The sequence below is a fragment of the Carassius carassius genome, chromosome 43 (genome assembly GCF_963082965.1).
Source record: "Carassius carassius chromosome 43, fCarCar2.1, whole genome shotgun sequence".
Classification (NCBI taxonomy): domain Eukaryota; kingdom Metazoa; phylum Chordata; class Actinopteri; order Cypriniformes; family Cyprinidae; genus Carassius; species Carassius carassius.
Window position 1 is genome coordinate 22,137,410 of NC_081797.1, and position 17,616 is coordinate 22,155,025.

The 17,616-nt window shown below is 37.1% G+C and overlaps 3 protein-coding genes across 5 annotated transcripts in view; 2 read left to right on the forward strand and 1 right to left on the reverse strand.

The window, feature by feature from the left end:
- The window catches only part of LOC132124539 (Golgi apparatus protein 1-like), a 28,229-nt gene extending 23,124 nt beyond the window's left edge, over nucleotides 1-5,105 (forward strand). Inside the window, exons 26-27 of the mRNA XM_059535596.1 lie at nucleotides 3,177-3,340; nucleotides 4,992-5,105. Coding sequence (XP_059391579.1) covers nucleotides 3,177-3,340; nucleotides 4,992-5,058 — 231 coding nt within the window. The 3' untranslated portion in view covers nucleotides 5,059-5,105. The remainder of the gene's footprint in view (nucleotides 1-3,176; nucleotides 3,341-4,991) is intronic.
- A 2,298-nt stretch (nucleotides 5,106-7,403) lies between these two features.
- si:dkey-234i14.3 (fibulin-7-like) lies at nucleotides 7,404-14,531 on the reverse strand. The gene is made up of 8 exons (XM_059535992.1): nucleotides 14,480-14,531; nucleotides 13,675-13,808; nucleotides 12,576-12,744; nucleotides 11,300-11,473; nucleotides 10,516-10,704; nucleotides 10,039-10,176; nucleotides 9,274-9,409; nucleotides 7,404-8,190 (listed from the first exon to the last, which is right to left on the reverse strand). The coding sequence occupies exons 1-8, from the start codon at nucleotides 14,529-14,531 to the stop codon at nucleotides 7,830-7,832; spliced, it is 1,353 nt and encodes a 450-aa protein (XP_059391975.1). The 3' UTR covers nucleotides 7,404-7,829.
- Nucleotides 14,532-14,995: 464 nt separating this feature from the next.
- LOC132125166 (RNA-binding Raly-like protein) overlaps nucleotides 14,996-17,616 on the forward strand; it is a 34,113-nt gene continuing 31,492 nt past the window's right edge. The window contains exons 1-2 of one of the 3 annotated variants that reach the window (XM_059536424.1): nucleotides 14,996-15,074; nucleotides 16,464-16,566. In XM_059536424.1, coding sequence (XP_059392407.1) covers nucleotides 15,038-15,074; nucleotides 16,464-16,566 — 140 coding nt within the window. In that variant the 5' untranslated portion in view covers nucleotides 14,996-15,037. Of the gene's footprint in view, nucleotides 15,081-16,463; nucleotides 16,567-17,616 lie in introns of all 3 variants that reach the window. The other 2 variants (XM_059536425.1, XM_059536423.1) reach the window with 2 other exon arrangements.

The following is a 17,616-nucleotide window of genomic DNA, read 5'->3' on the forward strand; positions in this document are numbered from 1 at the left end:
AAGAATCACATATTTCAGATCTCAATAAATTTGTTTCAACAAATTTGTTTAAAAAAAAAACATTTAGCAGAAAAAATATTTTTTTATTTTAGAGTTTTCTGCATTTTATGTTATGAGTATTTGCACAGTATGGTTTCACAAACAGTTTATTTTGAAAATGTTCTGTAAATTCTCATTGTTTATCTAAGAATGCATGTACAAACAATTTACATGAATCATATGAATCGCATATAATCCCAAATGACAATAACATAAGTGTTATTTTTACTAATTAAGCTAATACTGCGTTACGCAAATATGTTATTACACGCAATTCAATTTGGGAACAATTTGCGGAAACACCCATTCATGAAATATTTTAAAAGATATAAGTAGATTTGGATTTATTGTTTTCTGAAGAATTTGCTGCATTTGCTACATGAAGTTTCTTCATTTGATTTAATATGAGCATAAATGTTTTGTAAATTCACATCCAGTATAAGTTTACGTAAGGATAGGTGTATACACATTTTACAGAGATCTTACAAAAATACTTGACAATTTATGCAAGCATGTTTTTACAAACAATTACCCACACCTTGCATTAATTCAGTGCATTCAAATTGCACAATAACTGTTTTTTTAAACAATGAGGCTCATTCATGAAATAAATATGAAATAATTTGCTCATAAAAGTAAAAAACACTTTTCCAACTCTCCCGCAGGTTCACAATTGCTTCGTAAACCTCAGATTTGAGTTAAAGGGTTAGTTCACCCAAAAATGAAAATTAGGCTGCGTTTTACTCGCCCTCGAGGCATCCTAGGTGTATATGACTTTCTTTTTTTTAGAAGAATCCAGTCAGAGTTTAATAAAAAAATTGTCTTTGATCTTTCAAGCTCTGTCGTTGCAGTTAGCATGTGTTGTAGTGCATCAGTACAAAAGAAGTGAAATAAAAAGCGCCCTTCCATTAAAAAAAAGTGTCTCACATGGCTCCAGGGGTGACTAAAGGCCTCTTGTAGCGAAATATTGGAAAAATCCATATTCAAAATGCAATAATCACTTTAATCTAGCTTGCGCTCACAGAAGCAGTATAAGGTCAGTGCTGCGCATGCGCCGATGAGTCTCGTGAAAACCAACATTTGTTTACAGGATCAAAAGAATCTAAATTTCCTTACTTTAGCAAAGGGAAACCAGTCTCCTCTTGGCTTATATCGCAATCCTCTGACATTGTTCTTTACAAGTCCTCGTTTTGAACTTCTAATTAGTGACCGTGGTTTTGTTTTGATGACCGCCTTTGTTCACCCCCCCGTAGCCGTGTGAGACACTGTGTGTTTTTTTTATGGAATGGCGCTTTTTATTTCATGTCTTTTGGACTGTCTGCAATGATAGAGTTTGAAAGATTAATGTCCATTTTTTTTTATGTAACTCCGACTGGATTTGTCTGAAAGAAGAAAGTCATATACACCTAGGATGCCTCGGGAGTGAGTAAAATGCAGCCTAATTATAAATTTTTTGTGAACTAACCCTTTAAGTGTAAATTCCAATCATTTTAATATTTACAGATGAGACCCAGTATACATCATATGCATACAATTTGGTAATGAACTGTTTAAAGGGGTCATATGATGTTCCTAAAAAGAACATTATTTTGTGTATTTGGTGTAATGAAATGTCAATGCTATTTAAGGTAAAAAATAAATAAATAAAAATGTCTGTTGTGATTGGCTGAATACCTCAAGCATGTGACAGAAATGTTACTCCTCTTACCGTACTGTGATGCATCACGGCGCGATGAGACAAAACCAATAAAACCCATTAAACAAGGCATTTTTTACATCTATTGGGGACATAATTACTGATTACAATGACTTGTACAGTCTTTTTATGTGTTGTGTTGTGTATCGCGATGCGTAAACTTAAAACCATGTCTGCATTTTGATTGGAGAAGCAACAAACAACAAGCACTGCTCAACTCACGTTTGAATCATCAGTGTCAAATTCTTTAAATATGAAAACGTACTTACAGACTTTGAGTCAGAAGTGTCAGACTGTCCTTAAGAAGTTGGAATTGCCCCACTTTATAGAAACAGACACCGGCATTGTAGGCTACTCTCTCAGGAAACCGTCCTTGTCCTCCATAAAATGTGCTGCACACATCTGAATATTTTGGTTGAACTGTTCAGGAACAGTGTTGTAAATACAACTTTAGAAACGTTTTTTCGGACTGTAAGTTGCACCTAAGTATAAGTTGCATCAGTCCAAATATACATCATGACGAGGAAAAAAATAGTCGCACTGGACTATAAGTCGCATTTATTAAGAACCCAGAGAAAACATTACAGTCTACCAAGAAGACGCTCTATGCTGCTCTGTGCTCCTGTAGCCTACAATGAGCAGCATAGAGCGTCCTCTCGCAGCTGGAGACGGTAATGTTTTCTCTTGTTTCATTTCTCTCGGTTCATGTCAAATTAATTTTGATAAATAAGTCGCATATGACTATAAGTCGCAGGACCAGCCAAACTATGGAAAAAAAAGTGTGACTTATAGTCCGGAAAATACAGTAAGTAGTTTCGCTTTCACAATGAAACGCAGCATCTCCACAACATGGCAGCAACAACAATAACTACTGCGAGAATCAAAGTTACACATTTCTTTGTGTGAGCATTTGGGCGGCATTATGCAAATCTTCCCATGCATGAACAGGGTGTGTAGCGGTATGCATTGGCTGAAAGGGAGGGCAGAATATCGTAGCCTTAAGGTCCTTGCACACTGAGTCTGAAATTTTGCTATGCATTTTTTTATATATATGTATTCATCCTCCTTTCCTATCAAAATGCTTGCTACAGATGCAAAAACATGCAGAAAATCGAACCTGATCCAATTTTTTTTATGACGGATAAAAGTTTCAGTGGCAGTGTGTAAACTTTGACACAACGTGGTCCTATTTATTACAATTTCGGATGAGAATTTCAGACTCCATGTGCAAAGCTCGTTAGACTGAGGGATGTGATTGGATGCTTCTGGGATGTGAAGGGACTTTCAACCAGCATAACAAATAAAAACATTTTTCCAACCAAACCACCCACCTGCCTTTAACTAGATTTAGTAATGCAATTTGAAAGGAACATTGAATGCGAGTTGCTGGTGATAAAGTTTTCATGAGTACAAGTTCATACTGTTTCTCTGTTGTCAATAGGTGGCTCCAGCAGAAGGGTTCTCGGACCTGGCCGAGCAGGTTTTAACATCACCTGCGAAGAGCTACATCCTGAGCATGTTGGCGACGTGCGTGATCCTGCTGTTCCTCATGGGTCTGCTGTGCGGCCGCATCACCAAGCGTGTGATGCAGGAGTTGAAGGACAGGTAGAGAGGAGGTACAGGGCAGGGGAAGTGCCATTCAGCTCCCCCTGCCGGGCCCAAAAGCCCATCGCACCCCACACGCCGTTCTCCGTCCTGGGCCGGGGAAGTACACTGGGGTTGGAACAAAAACTTGATGGAAGGGGGCGGGTGTTTAGACTCGTGCTGTGTGTGCATTTTATGTGGTACCACCGATTGCCACATTGGGACCCAGTTTTAATTGCTACGCACTCCTCTTCTTTTTTTTTTTTTTCTGACTGTGCTTGTTCTACATCGTCACCTGCTTCTCTGAGTAAACCTGCCTGCATCCTTCCTGCTTTCAAATGCCGACATCCCGGCGTGACAGACGGACACCAATCGGCTTTCTTCAACTAATATCACAAAGACTTGGTTCTGCTTTCCAGCTCAATGTTTTTATTTATTGTTGATGTTTTAATTACAGGAGGCTTGGCTTTTGATTTCCTGAAGATGTGCATGTTGACAATTATTGAATGAATGTGTGTGTGTCTGAGCATTTTTGCCCATTCGAGTGAGTGAATTTGTTTTGTTTGTGTGTTGGTTTTTTTATTTCACTGGGAACATTCTTTTCACCCATCTTTCTTTGCAGTAAGGGTTGGCTTTTCTGTCATTTGGTCAGGTGATTTTAAGGGAAGGGGTTCTACATTATGAAGGTTTCACAGGTCATCGCCCAATGCGTTTGAACTGGTCTTAACTGAGCCACATGATTTAGAAAATGGACAATGAAGATCTGAATATCGCCAGTCTAAGCGTGACTTGATTCTGGACTACAAGTCTGTATTGATTCACTGGCCGCATTAAGACGTCAAACTGTTTACATGTTATTGATGCAGTTTCCGATGGCTGTGGTTTGGTCACGTCCCATCTGAGCTTTGAATGAGTCGTTTGATTGGTGCTTTCATAGTGCCATATTAACAAACCAATCTGTTATTATATTCAGAGTCATATGTGAACCGAATTCATGTTTTTGACGATTTACCCAAATGGTAGATGTCATTTTATTACACGGTTATCATTGGGTTTCCAGACATTGTATGGACGGTTTTAGGGCAATTATCGGTTTTAAACCAGTTAATTAACACTCCGTGTTTCGTACACATTTATGAAATAAGCTTCCTTCACAGACGGTCAATCTCTTTTAAAACATTGTAAGTTCAGTGCCGTCCATAATCGCTACAGATTCCGACTGTTTGCTTTCGCAGCCCTTTATTTTTTGGTTTCGTTTCCCCGAGTCGTGACGCATTAAAAAGCATTAAGAGTTTTTCTCATCGACTCAAGTTATTTTCGACTAAGCTGCTGTTTGACTTTAATTCATAAACCACACTAAATTTTCACTCTCTTAAGTGACAGAATACTATTAAAAGCGTAATAGAGCTGTAATGTTACAGTCCCTGTGCATCTCTGCCTTTTAAATTAATTTGGCTTTTGTATTGTTATATTTGTATGCTTTTGTACAAAATGACATTAAAGTGGACTTTGGTTCTAGTTCAGTTTGTGCAACTAACTGTGCTTTAATAATCTGAATTCATGTCATAATTCTGTTGGAAACCATTCGTAGTGTAAATAGCTGTGTCATTTTAATAGAGGATTGTGGTTAACAAACACTGCCTTAACTTTGGCATTTTTCTTTTCTCTGCAGAAAACTTGGTCACCCATGGGTTGCACCCTTCAGCAAGGACAGGAAAGGATACATTCAAATTGAATAACAAGAATCGACACTGTTATTCAGATCAGATCACATGGCTTGGGCTTGGTCTTTTGCATGCAATATTTTCAGGCCATGATATTGAATGTGTCCATGTTGGGAAATTCTTCAAAACAAAAGCTCATGCACTGATGGCCTTTAAGCTTCATGTGCTTTCAATGCTTTGCATATTCCTGCTTATGAAAGCCTCATTTCATAACTGTGATCTGGGTTTCCTGCAAAGAAGAAACTGGTTTCAGCCAAATATTTTACGTTTTCATTTAAAGCGATAAACCAGTACAGCTCTTCCCTCCACTTCCCAATTGAGAAATAAACTTGTAAATAATTTTTTTTTAGCAGTTATTGATCTATTTTTATGCATTGAAGGGGGTGTATAATTGGTATATATTGATACTAATTACTTCAACTGTGGTGTTTGTATATATTAGTATCATATTTCATTCACAGGGTCTGACGAGTTGGAAACCATTGTCTGTTTGGACTCAACATTAGAACTGAATGGCTTGGTATCTGGTGAGCTAGTTTTGTTTGACACGTTTTTATTTTTTTATTTATAAAAGTGTGTCTGGTTCATATTTCCTAAAATAAAAAAGGCATATTATAGGCTCAAATTGTACACTTTCACAAGTAATTGTCCAAGCCAATCAAAATTAAGTGAATTTAAAAAAAAATTTTTTTTTTTTCTTTTGCATGTTTCTGTGAATCTGAACAATCCAATCAGAAATGGTTAATAAATATATGTGGCCAATCAAATAAATGGTTATTATTTTTGTTTCATTGCCTTGGGAAGATCAAGTACTCGAAACACCCTATATGTTTGGCTTGGCAAGATAATAAAGAAATGTATAATAATTTTGATTACTACTGCTTAATTTTCATTGTATCTGTTAGGTACTTAAATGGTAAAAAAGAAAAGAAAAAAATAATAATAATAATTTTGATTGGCTTGGTTAGATACGGTGTTAGATGCGGTGTTAAGGCTGTGGTGTTTTATTTCTGAATGAGTTGAACTAGCACTGGAAAACTCCCTACATGTGTGTCATCTGCTCATATCCACTGCTTCCTGTCTGTCAAACTGATATATGACATAGAAATGATCAGATGATTAATTGTTTTTCTATTTACTTTCTGTGCACAACTTTAATATGAAAAGTATTTTTTCCTTGAATCTGATTAAAGTGTGTACTAAACAGATATAACACAATAACTGTGCTTTTCTTTTGTCATTTCTCATGTCTGGTTCTGTGCGAGTTGAATCGGACCGTTGTTGATAAAATTGATCTGATGGTTTGTATTTGCTGTATTTTGTCGTTTAATTCTTGGGGTTTGGAAATCTTTGCCGTCTGTGTGCGAGTGTCTTTATTATGTAGCCTCCTCGCACCAGTAAAGGTCAAGAGTGTAGAGAGGTCTGGATCGTCTTATGTGGGCAGAATGACACTGGGGTGCCACATTCCCTTTGCTCAGTTTCTGCACCGTTATTTTGTACGACAAACATTTCTCTTTTCTGTTTGTACTTCAGTGGGGCCACATCGGCCCTTGTAGCAGGGTTGCCAGGTTTCCAGGAGTTGATACTGAAAAGCATTTAGAGGGGGTCACCTGGTAAAAAAAAAATTGCATTCTAGGGGGTAAAATTTGAATTTTTTTGATGAAGTTCCCCTGGTAAAATTTGCATTGGTGGGGCTAAATATTACGCTATTGTGGTCGCGTCAACCCGCAGACATTTAAATCATCCAGCGGCAATTGTGTTAAAATGAGCCCAATTCCACTGGAAAACCATGGACTTGGTAACTTTCTGTTGTGAGATTTATAAAGAAAATACTAATGCTTCTTGAGGTATTCATCGTTCTTTCAGTATGGTTTCAGAACGTTTTGTCAGCAAGGTTTCTGGTTCTCCCTTTTTGAAGTCAATGATGTGACGCTTTATTCTTAAGGATCTATGGGTTTATTCAACTTCAAAACATTTAGATTTATGATCTAAAAAAATTAATGTTAACGAGTCAGTGTAGAAATGTCAATGAGGCGATTATTAAGAAAAAGTCTCATTAAAAGACTGAAATATTTAAACAGTTCTCCCAGCGGTGCATTTGTTGCAGCCGTGAACAATCAAATATTTTTTTGTGGAGATTTCGTACTCGCTGACCGAATTTACAGTTCCAGAACAGAAATCAATAACCATTCAACTTTCAAGAAGTCAGTGCTCCATCAGATTGTGAAACTGATATTTCAAGGTAAAATTAACTTGCATACAGCCGTTTTAATAATTCTTTTTTTTTTCTTTTTCTTTTTTGACAATGTTTTTAAGAACTTTTTGAAAAAAATACGCATTTAAAGTATAAAGAATTGTATTACCTTTTACTTCATGATTACACCACGTGACATTTTTTAAGTCATTACATTTTAATCTTTTCCTGAAAATGGGCTTAATTTAAAAAGGCTGACACATTTCAAACTAAATTTTAAAAGATTTTCTTTCTTTCTTTGTCTTTGACAATCCTTATTTGTCCCAGAATGTCTTTTAAATGTTTTAAAAGAATTACCTGTCATACTGTTAATAACTACAACACTTTTGAATACTTTAGCCTGAAAGGAAAAAAATTAATGTTTTTTCCTCATTCTGAGGAACCTAACATGGAAAAGTTTTCTTTTGTCCGCATAAATTGGCACCTCAGAAATCGTATAATAGCGCCCCTATCTCTCCTCCTCAGGCCCTTTTCCCAATATCTCGCCTGTAAATGATTTCCCATTATCAGTCCATCGTCTGTCTTCTGCTTCTCAGAAGTTATACGGTGACACAAAGAGAGTGACTTTGGTGACGTATCTCCCGAGCAGCACCCTTCTTTCCATCTCGCTCATTTCTATTTCGACCTCTAGAGCGTCGGGACCCTGAAGAGAGTTCACCAGCACCAGCTGCCCCGTCAGTCTGTCCGAGCGCTGGACGCTGAAGTGCTGGACTCCCCGGGTCCCCAGCAGGCCGAAGCGCAACGTGTCGCCCAGGATGCGAGCCGCAGACAACCGGAAGAGGACGGTGGGTGTGGACATATTGGACACCACGGACATGAAGTGGAAGTTAATGAAGACCGGGGCCTGGAAACATGCTTTGTCTCCTTGGATGCAAGGGTTACGGTCGCATCGCCTGGGTGGAAGAGAAACCAGAGAGAGACGCTGGAATGCCAGACCAAACATTAACCTGAAATTATGTCTTGGAAAAGTCCATCTGCGCAGAGCAGTAAATCAGAAATTTGATTTTGGAGCCAATTATACCTCTATATAAAGGAAACGCCCCTTGTTGTAGACTAGAAACATGATCTACGCAGTCAACCGAATATTTGGGCGACACATTTTAAGTGCATATTCTAAGCAAAACATGTATGTGCATCATTAGTGTGTGACACAACTCTAAGTTTAAAGACATTTTATCAGCGATAACTTAAAAGAAATCGCACTGAACAAGACTAAAAACTTTCTAGCGTGCATATGTCAAGCGTTGGTGTTCGCACACACATCAAATGTGTTTTTGCTATGAAAAATATGACACACTGGCAGGGGAATGAGCAAAAAAATAGCCAGGTCTGGAGATTTTTTATTTTTTTTTTACATTGAACTTTTAACTTAAGTGCGCCTAGTTTATAGGACTGCGTATCATTCATGATACACTGAAAAACATGCTTGTGCAATGGCCAAAGATGTCCGTCTAACACGTTTACATACAAAAACAATTAAAAAAAAGTGTAAAAATGTGTGCTGTGTAAGCTTTTTGCATCCACTTAAGTATATTTTGGGCTTTAGCATGTTTTGGAGCTACTATTGCATTAATGACTAGGAAGCTAAGATTTAAGAAGCTGTGCCATTTTACAAAGATAAGCTGATTGGAATCGTGCGTGCGTGTGTAAAATAGTATATCAGTCTGGCAAGTAAACTAAAAATGTTACTAGCCACTGGCGATTATATTGCCAAGGTGTGCGTAGAGGGTTGTAAATGCAAACAATTTTAGCTACACCAGTCTTGTGAAATCTGTCATTGCGCTAGCACAACTAAAAGAGTTTATGTTCACATGTAGATTGTTTCTGTCTTCATGGTAGCCTTCAAATCAATTGACAGAAATTTTTTTTTTACCCATGATTAAGGAGTTTACCTGCTGCACTTGAAAGAGGCATTTTCTGAGATAGACATCAATGCAAGTGATTAAGAGTAGATGTGGTGCAGTGGCGTGACTCACAGCGCTGAGGTTTTGATGTAGTTGGCGTTACCGATGCGAGGGCAGTCCACATCCACACAGCGATGACCTCCGAATGTATTCACGCACACCTGCTCACTACTGCAGTTATGGGTCGCCCTCGCACACTCGTCAATGTCTACAGAAAGCACATGTTAAGAACATTAATTTGATGTGTTTTTAAAAATCAAATGTTATTTAGGTTAATCACTTTTAAGGCTGTGACATCCCAGCTCAGTCGTTCTGGGGTCTGACTAACGATGACAGTGCACAACACACCACACAAAACTGAGCTGACAGATGTTCAGTGACAACCCATCGGCTTGGTGTGTCAAGGCCTTGTAAATATCCACTTTATTTGCGCAAATTGTAAGTTATTTTGGTTCATATCTTGGAGAGTCTAATTGTTCTAAATCCTATTGAACCAGCTCCCAAAACAGCATTTTAAAGCATCATAGGCACCCACTTTTCACTTTTTGTGTGTGTGTGTGTGAATGGGTGCAGTTTTTCATAGGAAATCTTTACATATGCTAAATGCTGCTGCATGGAAAAATGTATTTTTCGCCTACTGTGGTGGTCAACTATTTTAAAGAGCGTTCCTCATTGTCCAATCAGTAAAGAGGAAGGTTGATGTTACCCTAAAAGGCAGGTGCCTATGGAAGCTGACAGGAAGACAGCTCGCTCACTAGATTTAAAACCCATCTTCTGTTGTTTGTTTGAGATAATCCTACAGACGAGCAGGTCATAAAGGTTTGATAATGAACGGACCGTGGCAGCTCCTGCTATCACGACCCAGGCTGTAACCGGCGGGACACTCGCAGTGGAAACTTCCAGCCGTATTCACACAGGTGTGCAGACACAGACGGCCAGGACGAGTACGACGGAAGAGCTCGCATTCGTCAATGTCTGAAACACACACACACACACACACACAATGCTCAGTCACATTTGGGTCGTTCTACAACTACAGTGGCATTTGCATCTGAAATCTGTTCAAAAAGAAACTCATTAATCATACATCAAACCTACCATGCTATATTCATTAATTTCTGTTCGTTCTCATTTCATACATGATCACACTTAATAATTTAGCATTTAAAAAAGTACATTTAATTGACCATTGGCTGACATTCTCTTTTGTCATTGGTGTTACACTTGATTAAAGGTAATGAGAGCCAGTAACACCACTGATGAATTACTTGAGTGACTTGATTTTCATCATTTAGAGAGGTATTATAAAACCACCTGTGCACAGTGTGCTGTTGTGGCTGGAGATGCTGTAGCCCTGCTCACAGGTGCAGTGGGTGGAGTCCAGAAACTCAATGCAGCGGGGCGCTCTCACATGGGTGGAGACGGAGGCAGCAGGATGAGACGGTGAGAATGAGGATGCTGATATAGAGGCGGATGCATCATTGTTTACAGTACTGTCCACAGCTGAGAGGACAGGAAACAGTACAAGCTTATCCAATGACCTTCGACCCTTTAGACTTTAGTCAGAGAAGAATAAAACACAACTAAAGCACAGTTGTCATCGTTCATACACAGCGATTTAAAATTGTTTTTCTCTTTGTCTAGCAAAACAGACAACATTACTTGTGATGTGGACAAAGTCCTCAGGCTGGACTTAAGCACAAAGACATGATCTCTCACTGACCCTGATTTTACAATTGCACAACTTACAGTATTTGAGTGTAAGGCCAAAAAGGTCAACTCTATACAATACTATTCTTGCAGTATATACAGTATACAATACATTCACCTTAATTGCAATTACTATAGTTTTTTACTACACTTTTTTAAGGTTCTGAGAAAATGAGCGATGGTTTAAAGAAGCCATCTCCAGCTTAAACACCGAACACATGAATCATAACCAGCTTTTCATTCTGAAATTCATTCTACATCTTTAATTATTGCGAGTATTATGTAAATACATATGCATATCTCTTTATCTATAAAGTTTACATAGAGTAGAGTTCTGATTCTGAAATGTGTTTTAGCAATTCATAAAAAGATCAAATCAGCCTCATACACTTGCAGGACGGTTGAGCTCCACTCCAGTTCTGGGAGTCCAGACAGACTCTGGTCTCTGGCCCCATCAGCTGAAACCCAGAGCTGCACAGGAAGTGGACCTCGTGACCAAACTTAAACACAGTCCCGAGGATCCGCCCATTAGCCAGCGGTTCAGGTGGAGGACAGTCTGACACTGGGAAACAGAAATAGACGGGGCATAGATGACCTACAATAATGTACGGCATTTGAAAAATTATGTGTTTTTTGAACATTAAAGCGTGTCAGCATTTTCAGTTATGCACAAATACACAAAATAATGATCTTTTAAAAAAGCATCATATGACCCCTTTAACACTGACATATATTTAATGGTTAAGATTAATTTATATCCTCATTATAACATGGTTTACAGGTATAGCTCACCCAAAAATGAAAATGTACTCTACCTGAGGCCATCAAGGGTGTAGATGTTTCTTCATCAGATTTGGAGAAATGTACCATTTCATCACTTGCTCACCAATGGATGCTCTGCAGTGAATGGGTGCCGTGAATGAGAGTCCAAACATCTGATAAAAACATCACAATAATCCACACCACTCCAGTCCATCAGTTAATGACTTGTGTTTGCAATGAAAAAAATTCATTATAATCACATTTTTAATTTCAAACCGTTGCTTACAGTGAAAATATGAGTCCTTAATACATAATATTGTTTCCTCCATTAGAAAACGTCATCTGGACTGAATCGGGGGAGAAATAAGCACAGATCAAGAACAGTTTACAAGCCAAAACAGCTTTAAACTGATATGTGGGTGAACTCTGACGTGAGAAGACAACAGGAGATGGATTGTTTTCTCTGGAGGAAGCATTATTATGAATAATGGAGTCATATTTGTGCCAAAAGCAACCGTATAACATTAAAACACCCAAATGATGGATTTGTTTCCTACAAACACATAGCTTTTGGCTTCTCAAGACATTAACTGATGGACTGGAGTGGTGTGGATTATTGTGATGTTTTTATCAGCTGTTTGGACTCTCATTCTGACGGCACCCATTCACTACAGAGCATCCATTGATGAGCATCCAAGTGATGGAATGCTACATTTCTCCAAATCTGATGAAGAAACTAACTGGGCATCTTGGATGGCCTGAGGGGGAGTACATTTTAAACAAATCTTCATTTTGGGATGAACTGTTCCTTTAAGATGAGTGTGAATGACTGCGGTGCACTTCATTGTCTTGCTCTTCTCTGTATAAACTGGTTGCTGGTGGGTGTCACAGACTGTGCTGACCTGTGCCCTTGTCTGTGTTGGACTTGCTGTGTTTTACTGTGCTGTTCTGTAAAAGGCTGAGCTTCTTGCGGAGGCTCCGTAGACTCTGAAGGAAGGACGTCTCATGGGCAGAGAGGAGCTTTTGGACCTGATGAAGAGCATTCAGCACTTCCTCTCCACTCTGACAGTCCTGAGCAATTAAAACACATACATTAGACCACTCATAAGAACAAATAAATCACTACCTTTTAGTTTATTAACATTATTACCTGCAGAACTTTTTATCAGACACTATACACTGTAAGACAAAATATTATCAGACAAATAATGATTTAAAATGTGTTAAGTAAAATTAAATACATGATTTTTTTAAGCTGAAATTCTAATTGTTTTCATGAAGGTGCATTTTACAGAAGAATCCACTCTATTGTCCAGTCTTACAAACAAAGTTTCAAAGCTATTTTAGAGCTAAATTGCTCTGTCATTTGGACCGTCCACTGCAAATCTGGTTTAGTCTTGGACTAGATCTTCTCTGTGTTTTGGAGACGGGGCCATATAAGAGCCTGGTGTTAAAACCAAAGGCAAACACCACAGTGGTTTCTCAGCGTGAAAAAACTCTTTCATATTTGCAGACTGAGCTGGAACAGGTTTTTTTGTGAATGTGAAGCATGTTTATGAAGAGAGCTTACCAGAGCATTCGTTTAATTACTAAACGCATTATTAGCACAATACTGATTTTACCACACACAAATTTAATTTAAAAGACTGAAGTAAAACATGATTTTATGAAGAAAGTAAATGTATTATTTTAGACAATTTAAACATTTTTAATTATTCAGCAATAGATCTTGAAGAACCAGAATGAAATATTAAATTATTTCATTTAAAATTCTAATGAAATAAATAAATAAATATGGGGCACCTGTACAATATAATATAATACAATATTACATAATAAAATATAATAGAATATGAAAATATTTGCTTTGATAAAGGCCCAATAACAAAATAAATAAATAAATAAATAAAATTCTCAACACAACAAATACAAATCCTTTGTAAAAGTCCCAAAAATAAAGTTTCTCTTCTTGTTTATTTATATTGTTTCAAAGTGACTTACTTGCCCCTGAGATGTGAAGAGTTGGCTTGTAAAAACGATCATGAAAAAAACCTTCATCTTTATAATAACAGAACACAAGTCCTCAAAATCCGCAGTGAATGCAGAGCACTTGAGCTCAGTTTGGTTATGTTCAACTCAGTCAAAAGGTGTGTAGCTGCTGTTCTTCGCTCGTTTTGAGCTGTTTTCATCCCGCCCTTCTTCTCGCGCGCCCCAGCCACTTCTGCGCGCGCACGCGACTCCGAGACGACCACAAAGAAAAATAAAGGTATTTAAAAAAAAAAAAAAATAGACAAACCAACATTTATACTCTATATTGTTACGATACAAAATAATTTAAGAGGGGAACGTCATTTCCGAAAGAAATTATAGACCTATACCTGAAGAAGTCGGAAATATCAAAACATTTCCACTATATTACATCTTTAAAACTGTAACACTGCAGACCTACACTGCAGGCTGTATTTTACATATTATATAGCCTACATTCACGATGAAATAACTGCTATACAGTTTCCCAAGCTGTATTTATCTCTAAAGGACAAGTGATTGAAAACGCAAGGCTACTGCATAAAACAAAGTTGGACTTTATGTAAGTTTGTATCTTGCTTCGTTTATTGAAATGCTTGCAGTAATAGGTTCTATTATTGCTATCAAATCAGTCAAAATGATATATTTTAATAGAACCCATTCGTTCATTAACCATCCCCTTAAATCGTGTTCCTCAGGAGTCACAGCTGTCTCAGACGAGGGCTTCTCAAACCCAAACCCAAACCCAGAGCAGTTGTCCCTCACCAGCGCTTCACACGCGTGACGGGTCTCGACTGGAGCAAAGCTAGAGCTAGCTCTGCATCTGTCATCCTCTCACATTAGCGAGGGGAAGCTAGCTCAGGGGAATGAGTGGAAAGCTCCCCGAATATCGAGAAAAGAGCCAGTCAGCTGTGTCATGTTAAAACGGAACCGGACAGTTTTATATGAAGTTATCGTTTCGCTGGTTTTCTTAATAAGGTGCGCCTGGAGGAACCGTGGCGCGCGCGGATGAAAGAACACAGTGCTTGAATGCTGAGACAGTGATGTATGGGCTCTCAGATGAATGTTGCTTTACAACTTTCATTTTTCCTCTCTTGATTTCTCCCATTCTCTTCTACAGGAAATGGATCACTCCAGATTTGAACCCCCTTTGAATTTGATGTGCGCGCAGATGGTACGACCCCCAGTGTAGAAAAACCATTAACTCCACAGTATCTCTCTCTCTCTCTCTCTCTCTCTCTCTCTCTCTCTCTCTCTCTCTGAGGTTAAATAATAAAGAGTGCATTTCGAGGGAATCAGCAGCAGATGAGCAGGATGTTCAGAATGTAAGACTGTAATGATCTCGTTGAGAAGTCAGCATCACAGTTTTCAGTGTAAGTGTGAGTTTATTCATCATTCTCTCACTTCATTCTCATCTGCATTCTACAGGAAGTTGAACTGCTGTCAGATTGGGATTGGTATTTTTTTTTTTTAATTGTTGGTTTGCGTATTCGATTACTGCATTCAAAAACACAAAGGTCGTAAAAAGAAGAAGAAGCGAATACTAAGGAGTTATATTTGGTATGAAGAATATGAAATCTTCTTTGCATTGTGAAATTATCATGAGAATGAAACTAGTTTCTGTTAAATTGATCTTGATTTGTTATATACAGACATTAATTTTTACTGATTCAGCAATAACAGTTTGGTCCACAGAAGATGATTTTATTCATCTTTTTATTCATTTTGTGGTTGTAATTACCGTATACTGTTTTCTTTTTAAAATAAGATCTGGATACTTTTGTATTTTTACTTTTTTTTGTATTTAATTTTTTTATTTTTAGTTATGTTCCTTTGTCTTTTTTAATCTCTTTTTGTTAAGCATAAAATGTATTTAGCTTTTGGTCTGTAAAAATATGACCCAGTTTTAATAAAAAGGAATTTTCCATATTGATTCTTTCACAGGTGTTATACCTGTGTTACGAAGCACACATTGCATTGTGTTGTGTTGTAGCATTAAAGGAAACTTATCTTAACAGAAAATTACCAATACATTTTCTAATTTTATTTCTAATTTCAGTAATTTTATTTAATGTTTTAAAGTTTACATTTTTCATGTAATATTTATATTTTAATTCAGCTTCATTTTAATGAACAAGAAAGCGTTTTTAAATTTTTTATTAACAACAATGCTAAATCAACAGTGTTTATATATATATATATATATATATATATATATTATAAGATCAGCTAATAGCACGTTCCAATATATCAGTTGCACAATTTACACTGTAATGCAGAGAGAGTAATATTAGGCTATTATACAGTGTTTTGATGATTTAGTCACTGTTATACTACTAATGTGTGATTTAATGTGACTAAACAAATAATAGTTTTACAAACTTCACAAACTCAGAAGTGTATAGTAGACAGACTCACACTATGCACTCCAGGAGTTCATTACTTGTTAAATGGCCTATATCACTAGACAATGATCCATTTGTGATGAAAGTGCACTGAATAGTGTTCACCATGTGACAAACACAGATGATTAACCCAAACCAAGCAACATAGAAAGCCTGTCTTTCTTTAAATATATTTGGACAATTCCCATTGTAACTAAAGTTACTTTTATTTTTATTTTCTCCATTCTAAACCTTCGTTTATTCTGTTTCTTGATGGAGGATACAGTCATTTTTTATAAAAGAGCGTGGCAGCGTGTGTCAGTGTGACAGAAGGAGTGTTGTTGTATTATTCAGTTCATTGTTGTTTTCCTTTCAGAGCGCACTCGTGCTGTCTTTCTTATTTAGACGAAAGCATGACAGGAGTTTTGCGACCCTCCAAACAGAGATCCGGTATGAAGCGACCTCGAAATGAGCCTTACAGGTACATCCACACACACTCATTCCTCACAGGCATATTCACAGCTCATGTCATGAAGAAATATGAAACATCTGCTTCCTGAGGGCGTCTTCAGTGCTTTTCCACTCATAGTTTTGACACTGTGCCACTGTGCTTGTCTCACTCTGATTCTATCATCTTTGTCTTTCTCTAGCATATACATTTTTTGGGTGTTCCAGTCCAATTACATTTGAATGAGGTATATTCTGGAAACTGTGACAGCGAACTTTTGACTATTGGCATGAAGTCTGGTCCACAGCGTTTTTTTCCTATAAAAACCTAATGACTTTAATCAAGGAAAGAACTACAATGAAGCATTGACATTGAAATAATCAAAATTAGAAATGATGGAGCAATATCAATCTATCGGTTTAAATATGTTGGATACACGTAGAGAAACAATATATTCTACATCGATTGTAAAATATGCAAATGTACACAAATATTTAAGCAGTTCGGGAGCATTGACTGTGTAACATCATTAATTTTGCTTCATGGGATTGGGTTGATGCTAAAGTGTTATTGTTATTGTTTTTTTTTTTCAGAATGATTGGTAAAGTAGTTTTTCACAGTTTAATGATTAATGATTACCTTAATAAATGTATTAATGTAGTTTTTATCAAGATTTTTGCATCAAAAACATAATTTAGAAGTAAAAAGCTATTTTCTGTCCTGTTTTTATCCCGCTCATCAGAACGCTGTTTGAATGGGCCTCGCGGATTGTCAATTGTGATTTAGGTTAAAAATGCATAAATATTAACAACAAACGATCTGTTTAACATACAAACTAAAAAACATGGTAGCAACGTTTTAGGTTTTACGCTTTTAACTTAAACTTACAGTTAAATACCATAATTTCCTTAATTGATATAATGTTAATATACCAACCTGTTAAAGTACTGAAATCTGCTTTGTACCTTTGTAACCATCACGGTAACTCACATGAAATAATGCAATAAACATTCATTTACCAACATTAGGTGTAACATACAACCCTAAAGAACAAAACTGATCAGAAAAAAGCTGAGAAGAAAC

What these genes read in the sequence shown, in the direction of transcription:
- si:dkey-234i14.3 (XM_059535992.1), bottom strand. Translation starts at nt 14,531, where the DNA reads ATGACAGATGCAGAGCTAGCTCTAGCTTTGCTCCAGTCGAGACCCGTC. An exon ending in CAACAGCACACTGTGCACAG is followed by an intron (nt 10,177 to 10,515) that starts GTGGTTTTATAA and finishes TGTGTGTTTCAG; the next exon opens with ACATTGACGAATGCGAGCTC. An exon ending in TGATAGCAGGAGCTGCCACG is followed by an intron (nt 9,410 to 10,038) that starts GTCCGTTCATTA and finishes TGCTTTCTGTAG; the next exon opens with ACATTGACGAGTGTGCGAGG.